The sequence below is a fragment of the Entelurus aequoreus genome, linkage group LG04, assembly GCF_033978785.1.
Source record: "Entelurus aequoreus isolate RoL-2023_Sb linkage group LG04, RoL_Eaeq_v1.1, whole genome shotgun sequence".
Classification (NCBI taxonomy): domain Eukaryota; kingdom Metazoa; phylum Chordata; class Actinopteri; order Syngnathiformes; family Syngnathidae; genus Entelurus; species Entelurus aequoreus.
The window spans coordinates 62,462,864-62,487,012 of NC_084734.1; the positions used below are offsets into that span (position 1 = coordinate 62,462,864).

Below are 24,149 nucleotides of genomic sequence, written 5' to 3' on the forward strand. Positions count from 1 at the left end.
TACATTATTTACAACCAGGGGTGTGGAGGGGGGGTGGGGGGGTTAGGATATGGACATCAAATAGTGGACATAGAGAGAGAGAGAGAGAGAGAGAGAGAGAGAGAGAGAGAGAGAGAGAGAGATCAGAAGGCATAAGAAAAAGTATCTGCATTTGATTGTTTACATTTGATTGTTAGCAATCCGGGAGGGTGTTAGTTTAGGGTTGTAGCTGCCTGGAGGTGAACTTTTATTGCGGTTTTGAAGAATGATAGAGATGCCCTTTCTTTTATACCTGTTGGGAGCGCATTCCACATTGATGTGGCATAGAAAGAGAATGAGTTTGAAGGATGATAGAGATGCCCTTTCTTTTATACCTGTTGGGAGTGCATTCCACATTGATGTGGCATAGAAAGAGAATGAGTTAAGACCTTTGTTAGTTCGGAATTTGGGTTTAACGTGGTTAGTGGAGCTCCCCCTGGTCTTGTGGTTATGGCGGTCATTTACGTTAAGGAAGTAGTTTGACATGTACTTCGGTATCAGGGAGGTGTAGCGGATTTTATAGACTAGGCTCAGTGCTAGTTGTTTAACTCTGTCCTCCACCTTGAGCCAGCCCACTTTAGAGAAGTGGGTAGGAGTGAGGTGGGATCTGGGGTGGAGGTCTAGCAGTAACCTGACTAGCTTGTTCTGAGATGTTTGGAGTTTAGATTTGAGGGTTTTGGAGGTGCTAGGGTACCAGGAGGTGCATGCGTAATCGAAAAAGGGTTGAAGGAGAGTTCCCGCCAGAATCCTCAAGGTGCTTTTGTTGACCAGAGAGGAGATTCTGTAGAGAAATCTCGTTCGTTGGTTAACCTTTTTGATTACCTTGGTTGCCATTTTATCACAGGAAACGTTAGCCTCTAGAATGGAACCTAGGTAGGTGACCTCATCTTTCCTGGTGATAACAATGTCACCCACTTTTATGGTGAAGTCATTGACTTTCTTGAGGTTGATGTGGGACCCAAACAGGATGGATTCTGTTTTACCCAAGTGTATGGATAGCTTGTTGTCAGCGAGCCCTGTGCAAGTTCTACAGAGCTCAGCACTGAGGATTTTCTCCACCTGTGACTTGTCCTTGCCGGATACCAGCAGGGCAGAGTCATCCGCAAACAAAAACAATTCACAGTCGCATGCCGATGACATGTCGTTTATGTATATTAGGAACAGTAAAGGTCACAATATACTGCCTTGGGGGACTCCACAGCTCACCGAGAGGGGGGGGGGACACGGTGCCGTTCACCTCTACCACCTGCTCCCTCCCCTCCAAGTAAGATTGCATCCAGCTCCATGAGGTGGCGACTTGTCCAGGGTGTACACCGCCTTCCACCCGATTGTAGCTGAGATAGTCTCCAGCGCCCCCCGCGACCCCGAAGGGAATAAGCGGTAGAAAATGGATGGTTGGATGGATGTTTGGAGGAGAAAAGGTGAAGCCTTTGGTGGTGGTAGTATTATGCTCTGGGCCTGTTTTGCTGCCAATGGGACTGGTGCTTTACAGAGAGTAAATGGGACAATGAAAAAAAAAAAAGTAGCAATGATTGTCACACACACTAGGTGTGGCAAAATTATTCTCTGCATTTGACCCATCACCCTTGATCACCCCCTGGGAGGTGAGGGGAGCAGTGAGCAGCAGCGGTGGCCGCGCCCGGGAATCATTTTTGGTGATTTAATCCCCAATTCCAACCCTTGATGCTGAGTGCCAAGCAGGGAGGTAATGGGTCCCATTTTTATAGTCTTTGGTATGACTCGGTCGGGGTTGGAACTCACGACCTACCGATCTCAGGGCGGACAGGATTACCTCCAAATTCTTCAGGACAACCCAAAATCATCAGCCCGGAGGTTGGGTCTTGGGCACAGTTGGGTGTTCCAACAGGACAATGACCCCAAACACACGTCAAAAGTGGTAAAGGAATGGCTAAATCAGGCTAGAATTAAGGTTTTAAAATGGCCTTCCCAAAGTCCTGACTTAAATGTGTGGACAATAAAGGGACAGCGTGGCGAAGTTGGTAGAGTGGCTGTGCCAGCAATCGGAGGGTTGCTGGTTACCGGGGTTCAATCCCCGCCTTCTACCATCCTAGTTACGTCTGTTGTGTCCTTGGGCAAGACACTTCACCCTTTGCTCCTGATGGCTGCTGGTTAGCGCCTTGCATGGCAGCTCCCGCCATCAGTGTGTGAATGTGTTTGTGAATGGGTGAATGTGGAAATACTGTCAAAGCGCTTTGAGTACCTTGAAGGTAGAAAAGCGCTATACAAGTATAACCCATTTGTCATTTAATGCCGAAGAAACAAGTCCATGTCAGAAAACCAACAAATGTAGCTGAACTCCACCAATTTTGTCAAGAGGAGTGGTCAAACCTTCAACCAGAAGCTTACCAGCTTGTGGATGGCTACCAAAAGCGCCTTATTGCTGTGAAACTTGACAAGGGACATGTATCCAAATATTAGCATTGCTGTATGTATACTTTTGACTCAGCAGATTTGGTCACATTTTCAGTAGACCCATAATAAATTCATGAAAGAACCAAACTTCATGAATGTTTTTTGTGACCAACAAGTATGTGCTCCAATCACTCTATCACAAAAAAATAAGAGTTGTAGAAAGTATTGGAGACTCAAGACAGCCATGACATTATGTTCTTTACAAGTGTATGTGAACTTTTGATCGCGACTGTATATATTGTATTAGTTTTGATAGTGAAAAATGTCAAAATGGCCCCCGCATGCTTTGATTGTTCAGTGTGCGACCCTTGGTGGAAAAAGTTAGGACACCCCCTATATATGCTAAGCTTTCTAAATAAATGTAATCTCGGTGTAATATGCAATAATGTATAATCATCGAGTAATTCATTTTATTTGTAGAATACGCCAAAGGACAATAAAATACTTTTAAAAAAACTAGCTGCGGTCCAAAATGGCCCCCGTACCGCACTTTGAACACCACTATGCAAATCTTATCATTGGACCATTAGCCTGTCTCTCTATGGGCCCTAGTGTTGAGAAACAATGGCAAGTGTATAACAAGTGAATAAAACGGCAATAGTTACTCACCGTTTACTCCTTTGTTGGGAACATCGTTGACGTTGAAGCCTTTGGAGCTGTAAGCAGCCCGAACTTCGTTGCAGTTTGTCAACTTTTGCTCCGCCGTGGCAGACAAACACAACACGACCAGCGTGCTGAGCACACACAGCGACAACAGCGTCTTCATTTTGTGTCAACTTCAGACAGTGAAACACAGGGAAAAAAACAATAGCGGCAGAAAAAGTGTCCAGGTGTGTAAACTAAGTGTGAGCCACGCCGAGTTTCCTCATGGAGACTTGTTGCTTCCTGCAGCTCAACACACGCTTCATTCACACAAGTACAAGAAATAAAACACAATCCCTCAAACAGCACGAGTGTTTAAGACAATACCGAGTTCCCCGAGGACGACACCAAACACAACTTTTACGAGAGAGAAAAAACTTTTTTGCACCGCTGGCAAGAATCCCAGGAGTGGACTTCGGGGTTCCGAAGACGGTGAGAACCACAAACAGGGAGAAGGCGTCAAAGTCGGATTCTTGTTTTTTGTTTTGTTTTTTGCTTTCTGTCCACGAGCGTGGTTCCTGTGGGTCGGGACTGGGGACTGCAAGCTTGTCCTACAGGGATCCAGATGCGAGCTGACGGCGCTGGTAGACACCCAGGAGAGAGGAGCGGTTCCGGGGACAAAGAGGGTGGAGAGTAGCAACACCAGGGGTGGAGCATGGAGCAGGACCTCTTAAGACTGGAGCTCTTTAGGTGGACTTTGTCTGGACTTTAGCTGGTGCCGGCACTAAAATAGAACAGGTAAAGCCCTAATGACTGCAGGGGCCTCCAAAGTGTGGCCTGGGGGCCATCTTTGGCGTGTGGGTCGCTTTTGAACAGAGTTGGGCAAATCATTTGACCATGAATTGATTATTGATTGATTGATTGATTGATTGATTGAAACTTGTATTAATAGGTTGCACAGTGAAGTACATATTCCGTACAATTGACCACTAAATGGTAACACCCTAATAAGTTTTTCAGGGACGACGTGGCGAAGTTGGTAGAGTGGCCGAGCCAGCAATCGGAGGGTTGCTGGTTACTTGGGTTCAATCCCCACCGTCTACCATCCTAGTCACGTCCGATGTGTCCTTGGGCAAGACACTTCACCCTTGCTCCTGATGGGTGCTGGTTAGCCCATTTATCATTAACTTGTTTAAGTCGGGGTCCACTTAAATTGATTCATGATACAGATATATACTATCAAATATATAGTAATATCATAATACAGTCATCACACAAGATAATCATCAGTATATACTGTACATTGAATTATTTACATTATTTACAATCCGGGGTGTGGGATATAGACGGGGGGTTAGGTTTGGTTGGTATCAAATGGTAAATGGGTCGTACTTGTATAGCGCTTTTCTACCTTTTTAAGGAACTCAAAGCGCTTTGACACTATTTTCCACATTCACCCATTCACACACACACATTCACACATTCACACACTGATGGCGGGAGCTGCCATGCACGGCACTAACCAGTCCCATCAGGACCAAGGGTGAAGTGTCTTGCTCAAGGACACAACGGACATGACTAGGATGGTAGAAGGTGGGGATTGAACCAGTAACCCTCAGATTGCTGGCACGGTCACTCTCCCAACTTCGCCACGCCGCCCCCCATCAACACTTCAGTCATCAACAATCAGCATCTACAATTGCATCATCAGAGAAATGGACATTGAAACAGTGTAGGACTGACTTGGTAGGATATGTACAGCAAGTAGTGGACATAGAGAGAGAGGTCAGAAGGTATAAGAAAAAGTGTCTACATTTGATTATTTACATTTGATTATTTACAATCCGAAGAGGTATTATGTGGAAGGGATGGTGTTAGTTTAGGGTTGAAGTTGCCCGGAGGTGTTCTTTTAGTGCGGTTTTGAAGGAGGATAGAGATGCCCTTTCTTTTACACCTGTTGGGAGTGCATTCCATATTGATGTGGCATAGAAAGAGAATGTTAGTTCGGAATCTGGGTTTAACATGGTTAGTGGAGCTCCCTCTGGTGTTGTGTTAACGTGGACCCCGACTTAAGTTGAAAAACTTATTCGGGTGTTACCATTTAGTGGTCAATTGTACGGAATATGTACTGTACTGTGCAATCTACTAATAAAAGTTTCAATCAATCAATCACGGTCAGGGTTTCATTTGTTTGGGACCTGAGTGAAGGGTACGCGGAGCGGAGTTCGCAAATCCGATGTCCACTAGCTTTGTACGCGCAAAGCTCAAACTTTATGACCGTGCGGGCTATGTTTCTTCCTCACTAGGGCTGCAACTAACAACCATTTTCATAGTCAGCTAGTCACCACCTATTGTAAAGATTAAGGGTGTAACCTCACCCAATCAGGGGACTTCGATTTTGACGGCAAATTGCAATGATTGGTGTTCATGACTGTCAATCACAGACAGCTCTGCTTTGTGTAGCGGTTGTGTTGTTTTTTTCGATTGCTTTTAACGGGGCGCAAACCTTGCACTTTTTTTTTTAGGAATTTTACCTATCGTTCACAATCCTTATGTGTTACGCACGGCGGGGGAAGGAAACGACACAACGACAGGGATCAGTTCAATAGGTTTATTGAAACTGATGATGATGAGGAGTTTGGGTGTGTATGCTACTCTAGGTGAATGGTGCAAGACGATGTGTAGAATTAACCATGTAAATGTTGTATGTGCGTGTTGGATGAATCCTTCGTCAGACCAGAGGGGCGAGGCAAGAAGGCAGTCAGCGGGCAAGCGAGCGGTAGGGGGCTGGAGAGAGGCGACGAGGTCCGTGTCCAAGCGGGGATTGAGGGAAGCAGTCCAGAATCCGGTGAAAGTCGAGGCACACAGCTCGATCACAGGAAAACAGAGGGAACACTGCGGGGAACACAGAGGACATAAGACACGGGCACAGGGAAAGCACAGAGAGAGCAAGTACGTGGAGCATACTTGCCAACCTTGAGACCTCCGAATTCGGGAGACTTGGGGTTGAGGTGGGCGGGGTCGGATGGGCGGGGTCGGGGGGAGGGGTTAAGGGGGGGTGTATATTTATAGCTAGAATTCACTGAAATTCAAGTATTTCTTATATATATATATATATATATATATATATATATATACAGTGTATATATATATATATATAAATAAAATAAATACTTGACTTTTAGTGAATTCTAGCTATATATACATATATATATATATATATATATGTATTTTATTATATACAGTATATATATATATATATATATATATATATATATATATATATATATATATATATATATACACTACCGTTCAAAAGTTTGGGGTCACATTGAAATGTGACCCCAAACTTCGAACTTTTGAACGGTAAAACAGTTTAGCTCGTTATAGAAGCTACAAAACTGACCTTCCTTTGAGCAGACTGAGTTTCTGGAGCATCACATTTGTGGGGTCAATTAAACGCTCAAAATGGCCAGAAAAAGAGAACTTTCATCTGAAACTCGACAGTCTATACTTGTTCTTAGAAATGAAGGCTATTCCACAAAATTGTTTGAGTGACCCCAAACTTTTGAACGGTAGTGTATATATACATATGAATAAAAGAAATACTTGAATTTCAGTGTTCATTTATTTACACATATACACACACACTCCTCTACTCATTGTTGTATTTGAAAGTGCAATGCTTTGCAGCCAGCAGCACAGCCTTTGAAGGCGCATATGTATGGGCAGTGTAATATTCTGGGTTGGAGTCAATAACCAGGCGAGGTGATGAAGTTACGTCTCTTTACTTCATACTTCAGAACCGACTCCCACACTTGCCGTCAGGGTGCGCAATACAACGCAAACCGTTGGCCAACCAAAAAGTAACCACAGAACACTATACCCAACATTCACCAGGAGATAGCAACAAACAACTTAGATCACTCTATTACAGGCAGCATCTGTGAAATTGAACTTGCAGGAAAGGAGTGAGTTTAGGGTTGAATTGTCCATCCTCGTTCTATTCTCTGTCACTCGTCGCCGCCATGACTGTCTCTTCTTCGTCTCCTTCTTGTTGTGTGTGCAGTTGTGCACTCGCCAAAAGCCGTAGATGTTATAACGTGACTGAGCCGGCACGCTATTTATATGAAGGAAAAGCGGACGTGACGACAGGCTGTCCTCACTCAGGTCCGCACGGACCTGGAGGGGGCGTGCCTTAAGTCCGGCTGGAAATCGGGAGAAATTCGGGAGAATGGTTGTCCTGGGAGGTTTTCGGGAGAGGCACTGAATTTCGGGAGTCTCCCGGAAAATTCGGGAGGGTTGGCAAGTATGACGTGGAGCGAAGCCAGAGACGGGATGCTTACTACAAGGAGTGAACTACAGTACGTTCCGGCACTGGATCTTCAGGTACGCTGATCTTTATGCCGTCCGACTTCATCAAACCCAGGTGTGCTGATGGCCGATTGATTGCAGCTGTGCAGGCGCGTGGCCGCAATGCGGTAAGAGCGAGCAGGGGCGTGTCCAGGAGCGTGTCCAGGGGGAGTGTCCCGGCGCGCTTCTAGCGGAGGTGCAGCAGATGACATGTGGGATTGCGCATGCACCGTGACATTATGAGAGACAAGAAGACCTTTTTTTTTTCTTTTCTGTTGTCTAACATATAAATTCAACAATTCTTCATTTACGTTCCATAACCTGTACAATAACCAAACCGTAGCCACATTGTTATTGTAAGAGCGAACACTGAGAAACTCTCTTTCTAGCGTACTAACACATTGGTGTGCTACTTTATTAGCCTAGGAAGCTAACTACAGCAAGAGATAAGCCAGCTTCTACGTCAGCATGAAACACGTTTGAGTTTGTATTGCACAACATAATGCGATAAGACACCAATCTGTACTGACTGAAAAACATGAACAATCATATTACAGTAGCTGTAAAGTATTAGCCCACATTTCATGTTTTGTTTGTACGCAGCTAGCCAGACAGTGTATGTACAGTAGTAATAACACGCATGCCTTATCAATATAAGTTGTGCTGAATATTTAGGGATCTTTAACAACTAGTCCTATTAAGAATACATGTGACTCACTCAATGGACAGTTGTCTGTCTGGTCCAGCTGGCCGGGGACGTTTTTTTTGCGGTTAATTATGGGTAAGCACTCCATTTATGTCAAACTAGCATGGCTTCAAGTTCCACATTTTGCAGCTTCGATTCACTTTCACTTCACTCTCTTGGCTTCCGTCTGCTCCAACATTTCAGTCTTCCTTCGTGCTGGCTTCTACAAGCAGTAGTTCATCCTCCATAAATTCAGATTCAAAAAGATAAGGTGGTGAATCTCTTTTGTCCAAAAATAGTTGTCTTCGTTGTTTGTTACCAAGTCTGCCATGATTAGAACACACTCGCGTGTTTGTATCCGGAAGGGGTTGTTGCCAGAAGTCGGACGTGCATACTATGGAAACGGAAATAAATGCGCCAAATAGTTTTTTCCCGATACCAATATTTTGGTACAGGTACTAAAATGATTTCGATACTTTTCAGGACTTTTTAAAGTAAAAAAAAAAATGCATTATTGGCTTTATTTTAACAAAAAATCTTAGGGTACATTAAACATATGTTTCTTATTGCAAGTTTGTCCTTAAATAAAATAGTGAACATACAAGACAACTTGTCTTTTAGTAGTAAGTAAGCAAACAAAGACTCTTAATTTTACAGTAACATATTGTGTCATTTTCCATTCTATTATTTTGTCAAAATTATTAAGGACAAGTAGTAGAAAATGAATTATTAATCTACTTGTTCATTTACTGTTAATATCTGCTTAATTTCTCTTTTAACATGTTCTACCTACACTTCTGTTAAAATGTAATAATCACTTATTCTTCTGTTGTTTGATGCTTTACATTAGTTTTGAATGATACCACAAATTTGGGTATCAATCCGATACCAAGTAGTTACAGGATCATATATTGGTCATAATCAAAGTCCTCATGTGTCCAGGGACATATTTCCTGAGTTAATAAACGTAATATACATTGTAAAAAAACGAAATAAAATGTTGTGATGCCAAAAAATATCGACGTTATCATAGTAGTAACGACTAGATACGCTACTGTACTTGGTATCATTACAGTGGATGTTAGGTGTAGATCCACCAATGGCGTTTGTTTACATTTTGAGCTACGGTGTGTAGTGAAGCATGTTTAGCTATTCCTTGTCCTGCAGGGATGATACTTGTAAGTGAAGTGTTGATACCAACCAAACCTTAACCTCCCCCCCCACCCCCCTCCTCCATATCCCACACCCCGGATTGTAAATAATGCAAATAATGTAAATAATTCAATGTATATACTCTGATGATTATCTTGTGTGATGACTGTATTATGATGTTAGTATATATTTGATAGTATATATCTGTATCATGAATCAATTTAAGTGGACTTAAACAAGTTGAAAAACGTATTCGGGTGTTACCATTTAAATGGTAAATGGTTGTACTTGTATAGCGCTTTTCTACCCCTTTTTAAGGAGCCCAAAGCGCTTTGACAGTATTTCCACATTCACCCATTCACACACACATTCACACACTGATGGCGGGAGCTGCCATGCAAGGCGCTAACCAGGACCCATCAGGAGCAAGGGTGAAGTGTCTTGCCCAAGGACACAACGGACGTGACTAGGATGGTAGAAGGTGGGGATTGAACCAGTAACCCTCAGATTGCTGGCACGGCCACTCTCCCAACTTCACCACGCCGTGGCGAAGTTGGGAGAGTGGTCAATTGTGGTCAATTGTACGGAATATGTACTTCACTGTGCAACCTACTAATAAAAGTTTCAATCAATCAATCAAGAAACTTACTTTATTTGTCGCCATGAAGGCGAGGATTAGTCATTTAGCTACAACAAGTAGCTACAACACTCCCGACTGGGGCTGGACTTTACCCGATAGCTAGCTAGCCATGTCTTAAAGCACCTCTTTTGGTGGGCGTTTCAGTGTTATAACTTCGCCTTTATCGTTAGTTTTTAAGCCAAAATGCATCCGTTCTCCCTTTTCTGTCTACACACTGTGTCCGTTTGTAAGTACTCTGTGATTGTGTGCTGCCGAACATGCTAGTCTGCTCGTAAACCAGTAATGACACGACGTGACGACGACGGGGGCGCGTGGGGAGTGGCGGACCGGTACTTTTCAGAGGTGGTATAGTACCGAATATGATTCATTAGTACCGCGGTACTATATTAAACAATAATTTGTTTTGGCAATAATTGAAATGACCAAAATACAGTAAATATTGTACATATTACATGTTGTTATGAACGTGTCTGTTACTACATTATATATAGATTTGCAGTGTGTATACAAAATGTTGATGGAGGGTTTGAAGTTGCTTTAGAGGGCTTTGAAGGCTACAACAGTGATTCCCATTAGCCGCATATTCCAAGTGTTTTTTTATCCACCGAAAAAAGACATGTGTGTTCTTGTCTCTCATAATAATTGTAAACGATAGGCAAAATTGTAAAAAAAAAAAAAAAAGTGCAGTTGCCCTTTAAAGGCCAGCGTGCTGATGACAGAGCTAAAAACAGGGAGATTGCCATCACCATATTTGAAGTTGACTGGCCTCTGTAACACAGACATGCATGCGCCAATAGCAAAGGAGTTGTATTCATGAACAAAATAATTTTTTAATAAGTAAAATCATGATTTTTTGTTTTTTAGGGGCGGGAGTGGGGGGACAATAACATGCTCAGCACTGGGGCACCCCCTTAGGTTAAGGCAGCTGAGTGTAACGATTGATCGATAGATCGATTTATATTTCTAATTGCAAGTGTATCGAGCTGTGCTCTGCAAGTTGGCCTTCTGGGAGATAGGTATAGATATAAAATCTATTTAAGAGACAATATAATGATTTTATCGATACTAGAAAGAAAAACATTGGATGTAAGAACGGCAGACTTTATATGAAGTTTAGCACTTTTAATGAAAAGTATATTAAATGTTAAGTCTGTCTGCCCGTCTGTTGCGTCATCAAAACGCCACAAGACAAAATCATTAGCTACAACACAACAACTTTCAGCAACAGCACTATTGTAAAAGCCACAACAACAAATACAAATGACACAACACAATGATATAAAGACACAAATTAACTTTAAACTACTAAGAATGCAATGGACAAAACAAAAGCGACAGTACCGTTCGCCGACGGACAACCTTGAGACGGAAGGTTAAAAACAGTATAATAAACACTCACAGTATATTAGTATTGGTAAAAAGTGAAAAAAAAAAAAAAAGCGGTTTCTTCAATGATACCTAAATAGTTGGAATAACTCTTAACATGTTTTTAACATTCAATGTTTTTAACATGGTCGATGTAAAAGGTTTGAACCCTCATTCCTGACTGTGACATCTCACTTATCAGTCAGGAACTTTAGATAACCAAAAGTCTTCAATCACAGATTTCTCTCCCTCATTCAACCCACTTTTTGGAGGTGGTTTTCTTATCAGTTGTTGCAGTTGGGTGCCGATAACACTGTAGATGATAACAATTAAGACTTAACACACTTTTTAACTCCCCTTAATTGTATTTCATCAGGGGGTACAATTTCTCAATTTCTTTTGGATCAAGACGTGGGATTTTTTCCATAGAGGCTAATTTAAAATTAGAATATACCATAATTGTTTCGTTGAACAACTTTAGAATGTCTATCATAATATGATATTTTGACTTAGTATAACGGTGTGTTTTTGCACGGCAGCAACAATTTGAAAGATTTTGTCGTTCCCATCCAATCACTAAAAACACAATATGAAAAGTCAAGTAAAGGGAGCTGGACACATCGATCCAAGTGGCGATAGTATCGATGCCTATAGAGTATGATCAGTAAATCCAAATAGCATGTAGAGATTGATCTTTTTCAGTTCTCTTTTATGTTTATTTTCACACGTTATTGTTTGCTGTTATGTTTTATTGCTACATTTATACAATATTTTAAACTCAGGCAATCAATTATCGGACAAATGAGGGCTTTTGTGGGAAAAAATCCAAATAATTTGAATTAGAGCTACAACAGTACGTTTTGCTTATGTTTTCCAAAAAAATAAATTAAAGGTAATAATTGTATTATTTTGTCAATTTTGTTACATTGTTTTATGTATTGGAGTTCTAATATTGTTCAATCAGTCACTAATAAAAACAGTTTTTTATGCAAACATCACCAACTACTGACCTAGCAGGCACACTGCAGTGTTATTCAAATAACCATCTGTTGTTCAAAAATGTTGTTTTTCTTGTTAAAAAGCATCGTATTATATTTACAACAGCTTATTGCATTTCAGATTTAATTACGCATCTTGTTCAAAGATGTTTTTTCCACTTTTGTCTGTTACTCAATATGTAGAGCATTGCTTTGTTTAAAATTTTCAGCAGTAAATATGGTGTCAAAATTCCACTTTCCTGGAGTCGTTCTATTTTACACAAACACAGATGAGGCTCTGCATTGGTGCACTTTTTATATCTTGTACGCTATCTGTCAAAATGAATCTACAACAAACTGAGCTTTGAACATGGCAGTGAAATGAATGTACATTACCGTTCAAAGATACAGAAATAACATCAAAACAGTTATGGTCATCACTCATTTATCGCGACTAATTGTTTCCAGGCCTCACCGCGGTAAACACATTTCCTCAAAGTAGGATTATCATTAATACACAAAATATTTTCAGTTAGGCCACAAAAAACTGTTTACGACCTTCTAAAAAAATTTTTTTTTAAACATACACTACCTATCAAAAGTTTGGGGTCACCCAAACAATTTTGTGGAATAGCCTTCATTTCTAAGAACAAGAATTGACTGTCGAGTTTCAGATGAAAGTTCTCTTTTTCTGGCCATTTGGAGCGTTTAATTTACCCCACAAATGTGATGCTCCAGAAACTCAATCTGCTCAAAGGAAGGTCAGTTTTGTAGCTTCTGTAACGAGCTAAACTGTTTTCAGATGTGTGAACATGATTGCACAAGGGTTTTCTAATCATCAATTAGCCTTCTGAGCCAATGAGCAAACACATTGTACCATTAGAACACTGGAGTGATAGTTGCTGGAAATGGGCCTCTATACACCTATGTAGATATTGCACCAAAAACCAGACATTTGCAGCTAGAATAGTCATTTACCACATTAGCAATGTATAGAGTGTATTTCTTTAAAGTTAAGACTAGTTTAAAGTTATCTTCATTGAAAAGTACAGTGCTTTTCCTTCAAAAATAAGGACATTTCAATGTGACCCCAAACTTTTGAATGGTAGTGTACTTAGCGCCTTATAAACATTAAATACCACCCATACTGTATATATATATAGTCACATTTACACTTGTTTCACCCATTACAGTAGTAGCCTTGAGTGTGTTCCACTCTAAATTACAGTACTGTACTTACTCGCCGGTAACACGGAGGATCATCCAAGCTTAATTGCTATTGCCGTCACCCGGCCACTGTAACATGGCCAAGACGTTGAAATACTTTGTCACATCCTGGATAATTCCTCTAAATTACAACTGGGCTTCTATGTGCTGAAATCACTGGCGTAAGTAAGTTGTTATGCAAATACCTGGTCAACTTGATCATCACAGCTATGACCATTAGCTATGTGTTGTTAGCATCCCGTGTTGTTAGCATTGCGCGTCCCGTACATTGCTCACGCCAAAGGCTCACCAATGTCATGTGGAGCTGATTATGATGAAGATAAAGTGAATCAACAGTTAATGTCCACTTTGTATTGAAAGCTGCTGATAACTGATAGCAGTCTTGGTAGCATTAAGTGACGCGTCGAGTCACATCGAGTCCTGTATATCTCGCGTGTCATCTTTTGAAACTGCTCATGTCAAAGGCTCACCAATGTTGAGATGTGTTATTGATGAGGTAGGAGTTGAAGATTAAGTTGGTTCAAAAAGTTGTTCTGCCAAAATTTGGTCAACTTGATTGTGGTGTTAAAGATAGAGTAGCGTTAGGATTAGTCACCGTATTGTTACTGTGCTTAGCCTGGAAACTGAAGTCCCGCTTGGTGAATATCTTTATCATTTGTTTTTTTTGATCTATTGAGACTTTTATTAGTAGGTTGCACAGTGAAGTACATATTCCATACAATTGACCACTAAATGGTAACACCCGAATAAGTTTTTCAACTTGTTTAAGTCGGGGTCCACTTAAATTGATTCATGATACAGATATATACTATCATATATACTATCATCATAATACAGTCATCACACAAGATAATCACAATGAATTATTCACATTATTTACAATCAGGGGTGTGGAGGTGGGGGGGGGGGTTAGGATATGGACATCAAGTAGTGGACATAGAGAGAGAGAGAGAGAGAGAGAGAGAGAGAGAGAGAGAGAGAGAGAGAGAGAGAGAGAGAGAGAGAGAGAGAGAGAGAGAGAGAGAGAGAGAGAGATCAGAAGGCATAAGAAAAAGTATCTGCATTTGATTGTTTACATTTGATTGTTAGCAATCCGGGGAGGGTGTTAGTTTAGGGTTGTAGCTGCCTGGAGGTGAACTTTTATTGCGGTTTTGAAGGAGGATAGAGATGCCCTTTCTTTTATACCTGTTGGGAGCGCATTCCACATTGATGTGGCACAGAAAGAGAATGAGTTAAGACCTTTGTTAGTTCGGAACAACCAAATGATAGAAAAAAAGTTAATCAGTAACGGCGTTACAGTAACGTGTTACAAACACGTTACTGTAACGCCGTTAGTTTCGGCGGTAACTAGTGATCTAACGCGTTATTTTTTATATTCAGTAACTCAGTTACTGTTACTACATAATGTGTTACTGCGTTATTTTACGTTATTTTTTATGTAGTATCGGTTAGAAACAGAAAATCTTAGCGTGTGTTTTATTGGAGCGCTGCAGTGTCTTCCTTCTGATTCTTCTTGTGTCACAAGCCGGAGAAGAGAGACGTGCGCTTTGTGTGTGTCTGGGTGTGGGTGTGGGTGTGGGGAGGGAGGGGCGTGTCTGATCATGGCGGAGCTGCAGTCGAGTTTGTAGATATTTGTAGATAGAGTTTGTAGATATTCTCACTACTTTTCTTTTGTCAAGCACAAAGAAAAGAACATTTTAGTTAAATATAAGTTGTGTCTTGGATCAAAGATCCCATCTACTGCCCAAAACAGCAATTAAAATCTGCTGAAACAGCTACAAAAGCAACATGCTTTGACAAAGCTAGTAAAGAAAGACACAGACTCCGATGCCACTTCCCCTCCACCACTTAAGGATTAACTCTGTCTCTGCTCATCATTCAGCACTGAAGGTACACACACTCTGTCAATTCTCTTATATTCTATTTCATTCTAGACTTCTAGAGTGTTTGATTATCACATCACTCTAAATGTATGGACTATAAAGTTCACAAACATAAAAAGGGATGCTAGTGGGCCAGGCTAGGATATTCTGCGATATTTGAATATTTGAAGTGCGATGTTTCTATTATGTCTTTTCATTTGGTAATTACCAAATCATACATTTTCTTGGAAATTATATGTTTTCTAAAGATTGTAAATGTATCATTCTTTTTAATATTTTGCTCCAGTGGGTTTTTCCTCCATCTTGGGAGACATTTGTCAGCCTGCAGGTCCTGCCCTTGTAGCAGCTTGTTGCTCTTTGAAACTAAACAGATACACAAAGTTTCAAACCCACTGCCTCACACTCTTGAATGAGTGACATTCAAATTCAAATTTCCCAAATTCCTGAGCTACTTCTTGGCTATTATCCGTCTCAAATGTGGTCTCTGTGCATACATTGCAGCACACAATCTTATAATTTAAGAAAAAGTCCCTTAATTAAAAGAAAACAAGCTTATTAAAAAGTTCCACGCCTGAAATTAAACATGTTTAAACAAGCCTGACTTGTGGCGTGTGTGTGTGTGTGTGTGCGTGTGTGTGCGTGTGCGTGCGCTCGTGTGTGTCCATCAGTTTGGGGGGGAGCACTCAGCATAAGGACATTCCTCCTTTTGTGTCCACATTCCTAAACCGGCTGCATTGATTCCGTGTGACTGTGGCGGCTGCAAGGGAAGCCAGAGGTTGCCGAGGAGCAGGAGGAGGATGCTGGAGATGTATGCTTGGGAGAGAGTGGGCCCGGTGCTCCTCTTAATAGGCCAACAAAGGGTACCAAAACGGTGCAGTGCCATGGTAATTAGACATTTATAAGCTCTGGGCAACTTGACACTTCTCCAACGTTTTGCTCAGACAGAAGAATTTCACCATGAAGTTGGATTTTTAATCAGCCTGGACTGCAATCACCTAAATGATTCATACTTTTAATGCTCTAAATCAGGGGTCCCCAACCTTTTTTGCACCAGGAACCGGTTTAATGTAGGCATTATTTTTAGGGACCAGCCTTCCACGTGCGGCGGGTAAATACATGTATAGCAAATAAGTGCATGAAAAATTAATACATGAAAAAACTCACCATAACGTTAAATTAGTGGTAGCCCCTGGCCTTTTCCCTTTGCAAAATAGCTCTCCGTAATCTGTTGTTTTGTACTAATTTTAGCTAGTTTCGGCTTATTTTGGCTTTAGTGTCTGATGGGTTATAGGTGATACATCACATTCACGGACAAGAGCATGGATATATGATAAAGCTAGAAATACTTGCCATTAGTTACAATAGATTTCTATTTTTCAATTTTCTATTTCCATTCTAAAAGTTATGAATTCATATTTTGTGCAATATTTCATTTGTAGATACACTAATGGTAGCTTTTTTTGCTCCACTTTTCCATGCGTAAACACATCTGTTATTGCTAACTACTTTCTGTAATAGGACAATGTGCGATAATACCAGCACTTTAACTTACTAGGCTAAAGAAAATGTGTATTTTCTTCCTTCAGCACAATTACTATATGCAACAATTTAGCACTTCTCCATCTTTAACTGGCAGCACGGTGGCAGAGGGGTTAGTGCGTCTGCCTCACAATACGAAGGTCCTGAGTAGTCGTGAGTTCAATCCCGGGCTCGGGATCTTTCTGTGTGGAGTTTGCATGTCCTCCCTGTGACTGCGTGGGTTCCCTCCGGGTACTCCGGCTTCCTCCCACCTCCAAAGACATGCACCTGGGGATAGGTTGATTGGCAACACTAAATTGGCCCTCGTGTGTGAATGTGAGTGTGAATGTTGTCTGTCTATCTGTGTTGGCCCTGCGATGAGGTGGCGACTTGTCCAGGGTGTACCCCGCCTTCCGCCCGATTGTAGCTGAGATAGGCTCCGGCGCCCCCCAGCGACCCCGAAGGGAATAAGCGGTAGAAAATGGATGGATGGATGGATCCATCTTTAACTACTATGGTCACTTTGTTCCTGATCGGCCCTGATCTTGCGAACTGCAGATTTTGACTACGATTTGACACCTTTTCATTTTATATGTTTATTAATTTGCATTGTCCCATGTAAGAAAAAATTTAACAAATATAGCAAATGACGACTTCCTATCAATAGTTTTCAATCAATCAATCAATCAATGTTTATTTATATAGCCCTAAATCACAAGTGTCTCAAAGGGCTGCACAAGCCACAACGACATCCTGGGTACAGAGCCCACATACGGGCAAGGAAAAACTCACCCCAGTGGGATGTCGATGTGAATGACTATGACAAACCTTGGAGAGGACCGAAAGGGGGAGACCGAAAGCAATGGATGTTGAGTGGGTCTGACATAATATTGTGAAAGTCCAGTCCACATTGGATCCAACATATCAGCAAAAGTCCAGTCCATAGTGGGGCCAGAAGGAAACCAGCCCGAGCGGAGACGGGTCAGCAGCGCAGAGATGTCCCCAACCGATGCACAGGCTAGCGGTCCACCCCGGGTCCCGACTCTGGACAGTCAGCACTTCATCCATGGCCACCGGACCTGTGTAACTCCCCCTCCACAAGGGAGAGGGGAGCAGAGGAGAAAAGAAAAGAAATGGCAGATCAACTGGTCTAAAAAGGGGGTCTATTTAAAGGCTAGAGTATACAAATGAGTTTTAAGAAAAAAGCTAATACATCTATGAACAAGCTAATTGGTGTGTCTGGTGGCACTGACAAAAGTTAAGTTGGGGAAAATACGGTCGTTTATAAATTATTTAATGTCTCTGTGCGGCCCGTTAGCAAATGCGTCACGAACCGGTGCCGGTCCCGGGACCAGTGGTTGGGGACCACTGCTCTAAATCACTTGTGTCCAAATGTTTTCCACTGAAAAATGAAGGAATGCATGTACACTTTGGGCATTAAAATGCTAAAACCATTTCAATGTACATTAAAGGCCTACTGAAATGATTTTTATTTATTTAAACGGGAATAGCAGATCCATTCTATGTGTCATACTTGATCATTTCGCGATATTGCCATATTTTTGCTGAAAGGATTTAGTAGAGAAAATCGACGATAAAGTTCGCAACTTTTGCTTGCTGATAAAAAAAAGCCTTGCCTGTACCGGAAGTAGCGTGACGTCACAGGAGCTAGTATTCCTCACAATTCCCCATTGTTTACAATGGAGCGAGAGAGATTCGGACCGAGAAAGTGACGATTACCCCATTAATTTGAGCGAGGATGAAAGATTCGTAGATGAGGAACGTTACAGTGAAGGACTTGAGAGGCAGTGATGGACGTATCTTTTTTCGCTCTGACCGTAACTTAGGTACAAGCTGGCTCATTGGATTCCACACTCTCCCTTTTCTATTGTGGATCACGGATTTGTATTTTAAACCACCTCGGATACTATATCCTCTTGAAATGAGAGTCGAGCATGCGAAATGGACATTTAAAGTGACTTTTATCTCCAAGACAATACATCGGTGACACACTTAGCTACTGAGCTAACGTGCTAGCATCGTTCTCAAATGAAGATAGAAACAAAATAAATAAACCCCTGACTGGGAAGGATAGACAGAAGACCAACAATGCTATTAAACCATGTACATGTAACTACACGGTTAAAAATTCTCAGCCTGGTAAGGCTTAACTATGCTGTTGCTAACGACGCTAAGGCTAATTTAGCAACTTAGCAACCGGACCTCACAGAACTTGATAAAACATTAGCGCTCCACTTACGGCCAGCCAGCCCTCATCTTCCCATCAACAGCCGTGCTCACCTGCGTATCCAGCGATCAACGGCGCGACGAAGGACTTCATCCGTGGGTTTGGCGGCAAGCATCGGCTAGGCGTAGTAAGTAGTCCTTGTTGTGTTGCTGTAAGTATTGTACTTAGCCGCTAAGACACCGATCGATCCCACCTACAACGTTCTTCTTTGCAGCCTCCATTGTTCATTAAACAAATTGCAAAAGATTCACCAACACAGATGTCCAGAATACTGTGGAATTTTGTCGAAGAAAACAAGAGGCTTTTCTATCGGGTCCGATGGGGTCCAACCACTTCCGTGCTTTTTGTGACGTCACGCGCATAAATCATATCCAAAGGAGTTTTTCAACCGGAAGTGTGGCGGGAATTTTAAAATTGCACTTTATAAGTTAACCCGGCCGTATTGGCATGTGTTGCAATGTTAAGATTTCATCATTGATATATAAACTATCAGACTGCGTGGTTGGTAGTAGTGGCTTTCAGTAGGCCTTTAATATATAGTATTGTAGTTAAAAAACCAAAAATTATTATCTTATGTTTTGTGTTATAAATGACAAAGCAAATAAAGGTCAGTGTTATATCTAATATACCTCATTAAAAATGAATTAATTTAATTCCAACGCACGTCGAGGCCAATAAAAAACTAGGTCTGTGACAAAAATATCACTCTTGCTCCTAACCATAAAATAGTAGTAATAATAATAATAATAATGAATTGCATTGTTACGCACTTTACTTTGTTAAAATCTCAAAGTGCTACAAAGTATTAAAAATAAAAATAGAAAGTAAGAATATATAATAAAAAATTAAAATAGAAATGAATCATGACACACACTAGATAAAACAGAAACATAGATAAAGTAGAAATAAGAGCCTGAAAGCACTGGATAAAAAAACAGATAAGCAAGCAGTGCATTAAAAACAAGAAGGCAGAGAAATTAGATAAAAGCTGTGCTAAAAAGGTGGGTTTTTAGTCCCTTCTTAAAATGGTCGACCGACTGTGGTGCTCTAAGGTGGTCGGGGAGAGCGTTCCAAAGTTCGGGAGCGGTCGAGCAGAAAGCCCGGCGGCCCATAGATTGTAACTTTGTCCTGATGGGTTTGAGGAGGTTAGTGTTTGAGGAGCGGAGGCTGCGGGTAGGGGGTTGAGGGGAAACTAGGTCCCCTTGAGGTAGGAGGGGGCGTTGCCGTAGATGCATTGGTGAGTGAGCAGGTTGATCTTAAATTGGGTCCGGGATGCAATAGGGAGCCAGTGGAGTGATTTGAGGATAGGTGTGATATGATCACGCTTGCGCACTCTCGTCAGGATCCTCGCTGCGCTGTTTTGAATGTACTGGAGCTTTTTGATGCTCTTTTTGGGGACCCTGACGAGGAGTGCGTTGCAGTAATCAAGCCTGGAGGAGATGAAGTACTGATACAAAGAATACTGTTTTGTCATTAAACATGGGGGACTGCTAACTAATGGTAACATCTGTATCAATGGAAGTATCAGTTTCTGATCTACGGTGCATCCGAAAAAGTATTTACAGCGCTTAATTTTTTACCACATTTTGTTATGTTACAGCCTTATTCCAAAATGGAATTAATTAATTTTTACCCTCTAAAAATTGCAGGTAATTTGAACAGTCTTTACAGTTTTGAACACAGAATGATAAGAATTGCTGGGTTGCATATGGCATCATATCCGTTTTTCTTCTTCACGGCCTAATTCACACGATGGTCAAGCCTTTTGAGCGTAGCATTAAAAGAAGTGAGGGTGAGTGTAGAATTTGAGCATAAAATGCCACATTGCTGTTCTGTTCTTGGGTGTACCAGTCGTTCAAATAGAGAGATAAGAAAGGGCTTTCATAGAGTCCCGAAAGAAGTGGATCATAAAGGTAATAAAGTCAAGGAAAAAACTAAAGTATGATGAAGTGGCTCTCAAAAATATCACTTTCATCATCTTGTGGAATACAATCGGACCATGCTTGTGTCTGCAGCGATCACTTTGTAAAATGTTTGTTTGAACATTCGATTTGTTTGATAAACTTTCTGTGATGCAATCAAGTTTATTCTCTACTATAATTGTAGTGTTTGATAGCAGGACTAGAGATCACATTAGTTTCTGTTCTTTTGTGGTTGCTATGCCTAAACATAACTACAAATACCTGGTTGTGCAAATAAACTAACGAAATGTTACGTCTGAGTAATAAATATTGTGACTGTTGGTCTAATCCAACCTATTTTCGTTTTCGATTTTCATGACAGAAACTAAAAGCTTGGTTGTTGTTGTTGTGCAGGAAAGCCAAGTGCTTTATTTTACATAGATGAACACATTATAACGTCTTCAGTGATATTTGTTAACATCAAGAAAATATCCTTGATAATATTAATAAACTAGATGAATAAATCTCTCGTAGGCTCAACAGGACTGAATCGTGATATTGCTAGCATTGCTGAACAGGGACATCTATAGCTAAATAATGTGACACAGTATGAACTTCACACCATAAAAACAACTGCAGACATGAATTGTAGATGAGACTAATATTTGTAGCAGAAAATCAACTGCATACAAACGTATCCTTTTTCTGTTTAGCGTCACAATCACAGAAACACGGCACTTGTTATGTCAATCAAATACGTTACTTAGCGATGCACGAATAAGTCCAACTTTGTCTTTTACTGATAAATGTTTAATTTGCGGACCCCCTACAGATGTAAAAACATGATGTGCCTCCAATCTTTTCTTCTCTAATTACTAGTGAGGTGGTAGCAAGCAGTACCGTCTTGGTGATGATGAATGGTTTAAATCTTTAAAAAGATATTTGTGTTGTAAGTGTATAAATCAATTCCATCCCATTTAATTGATCTCTTTATTAATTTTTTATGATCGCTTGTATATTTGCCTCTAAATCTGCACAGATGCAAGTAAATAAACAGTAGCTTAAAGGCCTACTGAAATGATTTTTTAAAATTTAAACGGGGATAGCAGATCCATTCAATGTGTCATACTTGATAATTTCGCGATATTACCATATTTTTGCTGAAAGGATTTAGTAGAGAACAACGACGATAAAGGTCGCAACTTTTGGTCGCTGATAAAAAAAAGCCTTGCCTGTACCGGAAGTAGCGTGACGTCAAAGGTTGAAAGGCTCCTCACATTTCCCCATTGTTTTCAATGCAGCGAGACCGATTCGGACCGAGAAAGCGACGATTACCCAATTAATTTGAGCCAGGATGAAAGATTTGTGGATGAGGAACGTGAGAGTGAAGGACTAGAGTGCAGTGCAGGACGCATCTTTTTTCGCTCTAACCGTAACTTAGGTACAAGCTGGTTCATTGGATTCCACACTCTCTCCTTTTTCTATTGTGGATCACGGATTTGTATTTTAAACCACCTCGGATACTATATCCCAATGAAAATGAGAGTCGAGAACGTGAAATGGACATTCACAGTGACTTTTATCTCCACGACAATACATCGGCGACACACTTTAGCTACGGAGCTAACGTGATAGCATCGGGCTTAACTGCATATAGAAACAAAAGAAATAAACCCCTGACTGGAAGGATAGACAGAAAATCAACAATACTATTAAACCATGGACCTGTAAATACACAGTTAATGCTTTCCAGCCTGGCGAAGCTTAACAATGCTGTTGCTAACGACGCCATTGAAGCTAACTTAGCAACGGGACCTCACAGAGCTATGCTAAAAACATTAGCTATCCCCCTACGGCAGCCAGCCCTCATCTGCTCATCAACACCCGTGCTCACCTGCGTTCCAGCGATCGACGGTGCGACGAAGGACTTCACCCGATCACCGATGCGGTCGGCGGCTAGCGTCGGATAGCGCGTCTGCTATCCACCTCAAAGTCCTCCTGTTTGTGTTGCTGCAGCCAGCCGCTAATACACCAATCCCACCTACAACTTTCTTCTTTGCAGTCTTCATTGTTCATTAAACAAATTGCAAAAGATTCACCAACACAGATGTCCAGAATACTGTGGAATTTTGAGATGAAAACAGAGCTTTTTGTATTGGATTCAATGGTGTCCGAATACTTCCGTTTCGCATACGTCATCATACATAGACGTTTTCAGCCGGAAGTTTGAAATTGTACTTTATAAGTTAACCCGGCCGTATTGGCATGTGTTGCAATGTTAAGATTTCATCATTGATATATAAACTATCAGACTGCGTGGTCGGTAGTAGTGGATTTCAGTAGGCCTTTAATGGGTCTGTAGACCATCGCCTGAAACTAGGAAGTGCCTTTTAGTCACAATGACAATTTGAAAAGTATTTTTATTTTTAAATATTTCCAATTTTATTACATAAATAAAAAACTAATAAATCACATTTTTATTCACAGCCTTCGCTCAATATTTTGTTGATGCACCTTTGGCAGCAAGCAGTAAAAAGGGTTGGTGATGGCAATACTGTCCTTGTGTACACTTGGTATAGGATTGTTACCAACATTTGCAGTATTGTCCTCCCCTTTACTGACTAACATCAAATTGACCTTTAACTCTCATAATGCGGGCTGTTTGAATATTAGCCTAAGAAAACACATGAACGCTGCATTTCAATAGGCCCGTTTGCCCTTTCTTCAGCCATGCATTAGCATTAAGAGTAACCCCGCCCCCATACACACACACACACACACACACACACACACACACACACACACACACACACACACACACACACACACACACACACACATACACACACTCACACACACACTCATGCACACACACACACACACACACACACACACACACACACCCACACACACACAACAGCACTCATATCTCCCTGTGCTGGCTGCTGTTCTTCCTGCATCCAGCGTTTGCTCTCATCTCCCAGTAATCCGCCTCTGTTTTCCATGTAAAAAGCAGCAATCCAGTTGATGAGAGAAAAGCACAGCTGGAAGATAACGATGCTTTCATCTTGATCTGCAGGGTGTGAAAAGTTGCAGTCAAGCGCTCAGACACAGAAACAGTATTTGTGTTTGCAGTGACGGGCGTGTTGTTGTGTGTTTACCGACTA

The 24,149-nt window shown here is 41.2% G+C and overlaps 1 protein-coding gene across 1 annotated transcript in view; it reads right to left on the minus strand.

The window, feature by feature from the left end:
* The window catches only part of gpc4 (glypican 4), an 82,649-nt gene extending 78,890 nt beyond the window's left edge, over window positions 1-3,759 (minus strand). Inside the window, exon 1 of the mRNA XM_062045446.1 lies at window positions 3,061-3,759. Within this exon, the coding sequence (XP_061901430.1) occupies window positions 3,061-3,217 (157 nt within the window). The 5' untranslated portion in view covers window positions 3,218-3,759. The remainder of the gene's footprint in view (window positions 1-3,060) is intronic.
* Between the last annotated feature and the right edge of the window lie 20,390 nt (window positions 3,760-24,149).